This window comes from Juglans microcarpa x Juglans regia, chromosome 2D, assembly GCF_004785595.1.
Source record: "Juglans microcarpa x Juglans regia isolate MS1-56 chromosome 2D, Jm3101_v1.0, whole genome shotgun sequence".
In the NCBI taxonomy this organism is placed as follows: domain Eukaryota; kingdom Viridiplantae; phylum Streptophyta; class Magnoliopsida; order Fagales; family Juglandaceae; genus Juglans; species Juglans microcarpa x Juglans regia.
This window is the reverse complement of record NC_054596.1, coordinates 4,936,306-4,945,140: the sequence shown is the minus strand read 5'-3', so window position 1 is coordinate 4,945,140 and position 8,835 is coordinate 4,936,306. Positions and strand designations below refer to the sequence as shown.

The following is an 8,835-nucleotide window of genomic DNA, read 5'->3' as shown; positions in this document are numbered from 1 at the left end:
AATACCACTCAGCAGGCTTCTTCACCTCTCTTGATAAGTTGGCGTCCGCGACATCTCGGGGTACGACTACAACACTTCATTTTTCAGTTGAAATTTTTCTCGAAGTAAAAACTCTACTTACCAATAATACGAGAAATTGAAGATCAAAAGCCATACCATATTAATATGGGAAACAATAGAAGACTCTGTAGCACTTATTTGCTATAAATTTATCGACTAGCCTGCAATAATATACACTTGAACAGTCGAGATGCAATGGCTAGACAGTTTTGTACGTGCAACAGCAGCATTTTTATTCAAAGACAATCAAAGCTTCTTTAGATAAAAAATAAATACAACTGAGACAAAGAGGGAGACAGATTGTTCAGTGGGAAGTACTTTTAACGCTGTGCTCATCAAGCCAAGAAATTATATCATTGAAAACTTGAATTATGATTTCATCAGGCTCACCCTCGAGAAGAGAATGGTAAGCATCCTTGTAAAGATTAAGCTTCTTGTCCGAACTGCTTGCTATCTCATGCAAGGCCTTGCTCACGGATGGATCGGTTACAATATCAGCCTCCCCATGCAAGATCAACAACGGCAGAGAGACCTGTAATCACAGCAATTATGACTCGACTAATATAATTACTTCTAAATACTCCTATAAAACAACTGTTCTGATGTTTCAGGTAAAATAAACCCAAACCATTGTCCCAGCACGTAATATGGTAAATAGTTTGCTTCCTACAAATCATTTCAGTAGGACATGGTCATGAAGCATATTTAAAAATTACATCCTGGAAAAAGCATATTGTATATTGCACATGAATCTCATTAGCATTAGATGAATACACAATGTGATATAGGTGTAGGCAGAATGGTTTTCAGTCGTCCAAATAAATCCCAACTTTCAGACTTCCAGTTTCATATCTAACCTAAAGACTCGCGGCTCTGGATATACTGATGTGTTAGCAAGGACATTATCAAGTGATAAAATCATTGACAGATTTTACCAATTGCTCCATGTCGTTCCCTTTTATCCATAGTATAGATTCCTTGAAGGCAGTTCCCTTTCATCCTGAACTAAATAATGATAACAGGTGTTATGCATCAATTCATTTGCCATGGTGTACTTTGCTAATTTGTCATGATACACTACCGGTATGTTTGACAAGGTTCAGAGAATTTTTAAAATGCATGAAAAAAAAAAAAATCAGTCTCCTTCCTTTGGACATTTATTTGGCTTAAATTAAAGGCAATTTCTGAGAGGCCACGAATGATAACAGCTTTAATTGACAAAAGATTCCAGCCACTTAGACTGGTCCCTAAATCCAACTGATCAAATAGTTACGACAAGACATTTGCGAGAAAGTATAGACAATAAAAAATATTAGAACATGAAAATGATGACAAAGCAGGGCACGTAAAACACTGTTCAGGATCCAGTTTGAGCAGAAGTTAAGAACAGAGGTGTAGTTAATAAAACTACCCATAAATGCAATAAACAGAGTCTCAAAGAATTAGCATACTTCTTGCAGTCGCCGTTCTATCTCTTGAGTGGTTCTAAGCATCTCCAAAGCAGTCCCCAAGCGTGGTTTATCCTTGTAAGCAATGACATTATAAGCTGTCTGTGGTTGCAGAAACATTAAAACACTTTAGCTAGAAAGATCTAATACAAGAACGGATGGACTAATACAATAAGGCAGCTAAAGGCAGAGAGAGAATAAAATGCAAAAATTACAGAAAACTGAAGCATCCCACAACCTTAATCTTTTCTACAAGCCCAAAACATACTATCTTTTTGCTCATTGGAATTATCTATTCATGTAAAGAGACAAACCAGCTCTCTTTTTTTCAGGTCTCTAAATGCTGCCTCAGCCAAGTCTTTTTGAGGAACTAGCTTCCGTTTTGGAAGAAATTTAGCTACCCCAATCAGAATTTGCGTGAGTAACCATGGTGGGACCATGTTATCTGCGATCTATCCAAAAAAAATTGCAGTTAATTGCAGGTCAACTAATCAGGCTTTCTAACATAGGTTTAGAAAAGTACTTTGCACATAGGCGCAACAAGAATAGCGCCATCCCATGCATTAGGTTGTTTCAGGTGCACCTTCAGAGCTACTGCTCCACCCAGAGATTGACCAAAAAGGAAGCTTGGGAGAGTACGAAACTCAGGGTTCTCTACAATTTAAATTAACCCAAAAAATCATTGTGAGCTAACCATATAACCAGTGTTAGGTATAACTTGATAGCTTGTATACAAATCATTTAGTTAAACTGTTACATGATGCATTCAACCACATTCTGAGAAAATAGAGAACTCCAAAAGGAGGAGGTGACTCATTGAGCAGACAGAGAAATTAACTGGTTTTCCGTGTAGTGGAAACAAGCCATTTTCTTTCTTTCCAAGATAAATGAAACCAAAATAGATAAAGACCATCACTATTCAAGAATTCTTTGCAGAAAGGCTCAACAAAATTGACACAAAACAACTTAGCTTACCTTTGACTTTTGAGTAATGCTCAATAACATCATCAACAAGCCTGTCAAAGCTTGGAATATAGCAGTGGAGACCTTCTGAAAGGCCAAATCCAGGATAATCCATTGCAAGAACGCCAAATCCAGATGACGCCAACTTCCTTGCAATTCCTGTCAATAATGTCATGACCAAGTTCAGTTATAGCGAATTTGTCACTACCACAACTTGACAATCAGTTATCTCGAATTTGTCATGGCCACTACTTGACAGTTGTTCCTATTGGTGATCACTAGACTTTTTTTTCTTTTTTTTTTTTTATCAATGAAGAAAGAAAGAAAGAAAGAAAGAAGAGATCTAACAGGTGTTTTTATAGCAGTCACTGCTTAACCAAAGAAAAGGAGGGAAAAAAAAAAAAAAACAGAAAGACCTCCCTGCCTTCACAGAAAAATGTACAAGTATCTCCATAACCATGACAAAAGCACACCAATGCTTTGAGGGGAGAGGTGACTGGAAGCCAACTTTTCGAAAAAATTTCAACTCCTCTAGAGTTCACTTCATATGACTGCAAAAATATATTGAATGAACATCATTTATGGAAAAGAAAAGCAATAGCAACTTTGCAAAACTATATGGGATTGACACAGCAATTATAAACAACTATGCTATCATCATAAGAATTCGTAGGAAACTTATTTCAGCTCCACCAAAATAAGAATTAAATGGCAAAAAAAAAAAAAAAAACACAATGGAGAGAGAGAGGGAGATGATCAGTATCTAGTTGCCTTCTTTAATGTAAAAGTAAAGAAAACTTCCCAATTTAGGGATGAGATGAGAATCAAACTGTTTCTCTTAATCGCAATTTTAGTCAAAATTGGTGTTGGATATCTTTTACTTTCAAATGATGATGGCCAGTAAGTCCAAAGAAATAGAAGCGGTTTTCTGCACATATAATATACATTCAGTAAGCTGCTTTATCAAGTTTTGCATAACTAGCAATTGGAGTCTTAAGCAGAGCCTATCTATTTCCTGGTCACATCACCCTTTCTCCCCTGCAACAAAACCTCAGCTCACTGACATCACCATCGTGCAGTTTTACATGTTTAAGCAATTTCTACCAACAAAGAATTGACAGAGGATTAGGGAGAGGTGCACTTGGGAGATGCAATGACTTCGATTATTCCATTCAGATACCAAAAGTAAACTTAACATCCAATTATGGAAGCCTTAATAAACTCCATTTTTTGGGCACACAAAACCTCCATACGAACCAGATTTTCTGAAAAAAAAAAGGGTGAGAACTTATAGATAAATCATAAAAGTCTAGAGTTCTGACCTCCTTTACTTCTAGTCCATCACATGGTGTCTGCAACACAGTGAAATACAAAGCGATCAATATTATTCAGCAAACATCGATTGAGGGTCAACATTACACTAAGTTTATCAGTCCATACCCATCATATGTATAGTCTCAAAGGTAAAATGGTCTCTTAGAAGTAGTTTTTTGAGTAAACTGATGCATTTAAAAGTTGATTGTATTTTTTTTCCTCACAAATCGTTACAATTATGTACCTTGAAAATATAGAACCAAAATCAGAATTGCAAACTCATTCATTAAAATTTGAAGTAGTACATGCAGCAGATAATGATGGCCAACCTTTTAAATTTTGAGCCAAAACAGGTGAGAGTAAACCGTAATTTCTCTACATACGACTAAAGTTAGCATGAAACTATTCATCAAAATTCAAAGCAATTAACGAAGACGCACGCACGCACACAGAGAGACATACATTATTCACAAAGTTTGATTCACCACGGCAATAAACCAATGCAACAGAAAACGGAAAAACAAACAAGTAAACTGTAAGGCAATACCTTGAACAATATGTGGTCAATCCCAAGCTGAATATCCTTGAAAGAGTCGCGAGCAAGCCTTCTGGCTGGCGCTTCGTCCATATTAGCCTCCAAAATCTTCTGCAACTTCTCGTCGACCCCGGGGAACCTTACAGGCACCGGTGCCATCACCACTCTCCTACTCTTCTTCCACCACTGAACCCAAACCCTAGCCCAAAACTCTAAACCGTTCCAAACCCAACCTCTCAAGAAAACCCGAGAAAAAAAAAAAAAGAAACGAAGCAGTTGCTACATCAAAGGTTCTGCGAGTTTGGTCCTTTTTTATATTCTTTTTTTCGTAAATGTTAAAGTGGGGTTGAAAATGAAGTACCATCTATTGGGTGGCGTCTGGAGGTTTGCGGGTTTCAAAGCCACGTGTAGTCTTGGCTTTTGAATATCATTGGAAGGAAAAGGAGAAAAGAGATCCGACTGTCTCTGTTCGATATATATATATTAATATTAATAATTCTCTCTCTCAGTGGTCGGTTATTTTCAACTTCGCGATTTTGAAAAAGCAAGAAGAAAATACAAAATAGTGTTTAATTTTGTTTTTCTATTGAGTTATTTTATATTTAATTCAGTATACAAAAGATATAAATGATCAAATTTAATTTATAAAATTTAAATTTTAAAATTTTTATTTCAAATTAAATTATATCTATAATATATACACATGTTATAAATAGATTTTTTTTTTTTTTTTATAATTTGTGTTAGGATGTTTGTCTGTGTAGGGTAGTTTAGGGTGTACCCGGTACCAAGTGTAGGTTGGACTCGTCATCAGGATTCCACGTGGGTAGACGCCAGACGGGTCCAAAACAGAGAGATAGACAGTTTTATTTTGGTTTCTTTTATTTCTTTATTTTTTTTCAATACAAAGATGGTATAAAAAGATTGAGAACGTCGAACGCGAGGTACATATATTTGAGGGAATTCTAGAAATAAAATTAATTTTAGTTACTTGTAAAATTTTTATATAAAATATAATAAACAGTTTAATTTTTTTAAATCTCAAAATAATAATAATATTAAAAAATAACATTCTAACAATATTTTATTCTATTTATCTAAAACCATATCATCTCATCTCACTATCTATACAAGTCATGAGCGTGACAATACTCTAAACATTACTCTAATATTCCTAGGAGAACTCATTAATGATAAAAGTAAATATCATATTTTCACTAACATTGTTAGGCAAAAGATTTTATTCTCAAATTGATGAGTAGAGCACATTTAATAAATATTTATATAATATAATTTGATTTAAAAAATAAATTTTAAATTTTATAAATAAAATTTTATCATTTAAATTATATATAATATGGTTTACATACTACCTTAAAAATAAAATAAATCTATGATAAAATGTGACGTAGTCGTATTTTATGGTCGTGATGACATTTTAAAAGACCTTTTCAGTCTGATATAGTCAATTCCATTAATAATACGAGTTTTAATAATTGAAAAAGAGTTGGCTTGGCGTCATTGCTAGAGGTGGGCGTAGAACTAACTCACAAAATTAATATTGAGATTTCTCTTTTTGCCTTCGACATAAATGCATGCGCACGCATATAGACAGATTATTAATTTTTTTGGTGTAAAATTAGCACAAGAGTAATGCAGCTCTATCTGCCCGTCAAACGCAATTAAAGAATGCATAGCTATAGCATATATTTAATAAAAAAATATTCTTACCAGTTACTATTTATTATTTTGCACTTCACATTTTGTAAAAAATATCATCACATTTTATAAAAAAATACTTCCACACCCTATGAAAAATTATAAGCGTGAGATGTGTGATGTGAACAGGTCCTAATTTATAACAAAACTCATTCATAATTACTTTGATAAGTGAGTTTGCTTCCAAATAATAAAATTGTACGTTTCATGAAATTTCTCATCATGTCATGATTTTCATCAACTTTAAGATCAAAGTAATGCGTTGTCATGAGAGCTAGCTAGCTTAGGTTTTTATTTTAATCATTTCTAATATTCGATTAGGAAAAAACATACATTTATAAGGATGATCTGGATGTTGAAAATTAAAGTGTCGAATTTCATATGCATGAGTCTCCTCGTACACGTATCTTTTTTTCATTTGATAATGATGTTTTTTATTGGTCGGTAGTTGCGTATGACTGAAGGAGATTGTTGTCACGTTTAGCAATAATGGTTTTAGGTAATTTATCATCAACAAACGCAACTATTTTCTCCTTTGTTTTTAACGGTACCTTTTGGCCAATGCCATATTTTCCTTTGTAATATTTTAAAATACATATAGAACTACGAGATCGAATTCCTTGGGCGGCCCGCGTTTTAATATTAAACTCGATCCGATTATACAAGTATTTCTTAATTTTGGTCAAACTTTCTAACGACGTCAGATTCATGAAGCAATTTATGTATGCAATATATAAATATAGATGTTCCAGTCATGTAAAAGAGATATCGTAAAAATAAATTTATAAATTAATATAATTTTATATGATACATTAGATCTATTTTATAATTTAATATATAATATAAATTTATATTAATTTATAAATTTATTTTTATAAAATTTTACTATAACTAAAATATTTCTCATATATATATAATATACATGCATGTACATATATTTTTAAAATGTTGTGGAGATATTATATGGTAGGTGGAGGGTGCTGTCCGGGTCGGGGGACTAGTCCACATGGAAATTGCATTGGATGCTAATTTGGTCGCCCTCAAGCTTGTTTTGTAATGAAAAGCCACTTTCAAAAGGCTACATATTCCAACTTCATTTTCAAAAACTAATCGGGCAGCAAATATTCTTATTAATTAATTACGTCATGTTTAACGATTTGAAACCAGACATAACTGGTCGGTTGCGCGCCGGTTTAAGCTTGAAAGTTACATATCCAATGATTCCAATTTGTACACGTATCATACCAATTAGTTTATTAATTCTACTCATCTTGCTCTGTATGGACTTTTTTTAAAAAAAATTTAAAATCTGAATTTAAAGAAAAAACTAATAAAATGAATTTTGTAAGTAAAAATATAAGTAAAGAAAAATATTAGAAACCCCGTTGTGGGCTCCCATTTTCACGTCCCATTTGACGTGAGTCCTCCACGCTGGCTTCTTTTTTTTTTTTTTTTTTTTTTTTTTTTTTTTTCTGAATTAGCAAGGTTGTTCAAGTAATTTCGCTAACTATTATACACACAATTTTTTCCCTGCAATCCAATACTCTTCTTTTTCTGTGGAGTAATGCTATATACAGTCGTGAAGTGCGTAAGCATAGTGCAGTCATTTTGAAAAAAAATGAGATCTACTATTAAAAAATAATTTTTTTTTTCATATAGGTTCAGTATTTATTTATTTTTTTAAAGTGATTGCATGACATTTATGGACTCACAACTGTAATTATCATTTCTCTTTTCTGTAACGTTTGTTTCGTCTCATGGCTGGGTTTGTTCTCCATGAGAGTTTATGCCTGGAAAGATTTATTGGTTCGACGGAATCAATGTTGGAACCAGTTTTCAAAAGGAAAACATGTAGCTAATAGGTTATTTTCTATTTTGTTCTCCTTATTTTTTTGATTTTCTATTTACAATCATCTTTCTTTCTCTATTCCCGTTTTTCCGGGTTGTCTTTCTACGATTCTACTCTTGTCATCAAGTTTGCAAATTTGAATCTTCCTAAATCTCAATGTCACAAGCTAAGGATATTGGAAGTAGAGAACCCCAACAAACTACTAGGCAAAGGAGCAATATTGCGAGGGAACTGTTGCATAGATTTAAATCTGGGAATCATTTTTCGAGGAAATTGGAAAATCCAAGAGAAGATACAGAGGACATTGAGTTGACCCTCGGGCTCTCATTAAACGGTCGGTTTGGGGTAGACTCCTTACGAGCCAAGCAGTTCAAGAGGTCTTTGTTGATACTGGACTTTTTGAACTCGATAAGATATAAAGACACAGCGTGTGTGGTACCTATGGCTTACGCTCTGCTCGTAAGGACCTGTTCTTTGCCTGTAGAGACAGAGGAAGAATGGAGGAAGAGGAAATAGTTGCAGACACTGAGAAGAGGTCGGAGATGGAGGGGAGGGGAAAGGGAAACTGAAACGATGGGACTGTGAATGGACGAACTCGCAAGGGCTGAGAGTGACGAACTCGATGGGTTGGGGAGAAAGGAGAATGCCAAGCTTGGGCAGGGGGAGAATGTGTTTCCGCCAAGCCAACGTGGAAAAAAAAAATTAAAAGAAGCGAACATGGATGTGTTTCCGCCAAGCCAACGTGGAAAAAAAAAATTAAAGAAAGCAAACATGGAGGAACGGGTTCCCACAACAGGGTCACTAGCATTTTCCATAGAAAAATGCTCATTGCAAGCGGGTGACGTGGCATCAAACAAAACTTGAAATCCGAAACCCATTTCTTCTCCCCTTATCGTTCAGCTCACATTTTCAGTTTCCCTCCCCATTCTCCCTCTGTGTCCCCCTCC

The 8,835-nt window shown here is 34.5% G+C and overlaps 1 protein-coding gene across 1 annotated transcript; it reads right to left on the bottom strand.

The window, feature by feature from the left end:
• Positions 1 to 176: 176 nt before the first annotated feature.
• LOC121250876 (caffeoylshikimate esterase-like) lies at positions 177 to 4,633 on the bottom strand. The gene is made up of 9 exons (XM_041150110.1): positions 4,333 to 4,633; positions 3,794 to 3,823; positions 2,896 to 3,022; positions 2,484 to 2,630; positions 2,032 to 2,162; positions 1,823 to 1,960; positions 1,512 to 1,610; positions 276 to 592; positions 177 to 221 (listed from the first exon to the last, which is right to left on the bottom strand). Exons 1-8 carry the CDS (start codon positions 4,477 to 4,479, stop codon positions 365 to 367), a joined length of 1,047 nt encoding a protein of 348 aa, XP_041006044.1. The 5' UTR covers positions 4,480 to 4,633; the 3' UTR covers positions 177 to 221; positions 276 to 364.
• Positions 4,634 to 8,835: the final 4,202 nt, after the last annotated feature.

Excerpts from the sequence above, each read along its gene's own strand:
- LOC121250876 (XM_041150110.1), bottom strand. The coding sequence starts at position 4,479 with ATGGCACCGGTGCCTGTAAGGTTCCCCGGGGTCGACGAGAAGTTGCAG. Across the intron at positions 3,023-3,793 it reads ATGGACTAGAAGTAAAGGAG|TCATATGAAGTGAACTCTAG; the intron begins GTCAGAACTCTA and ends ATATTTTTGCAG. Across the intron at positions 2,631-2,895 it reads TTGTACATTTTTCTGTGAAG|GAATTGCAAGGAAGTTGGCG; the intron begins GCAGGGAGGTCT and ends CATTATTGACAG.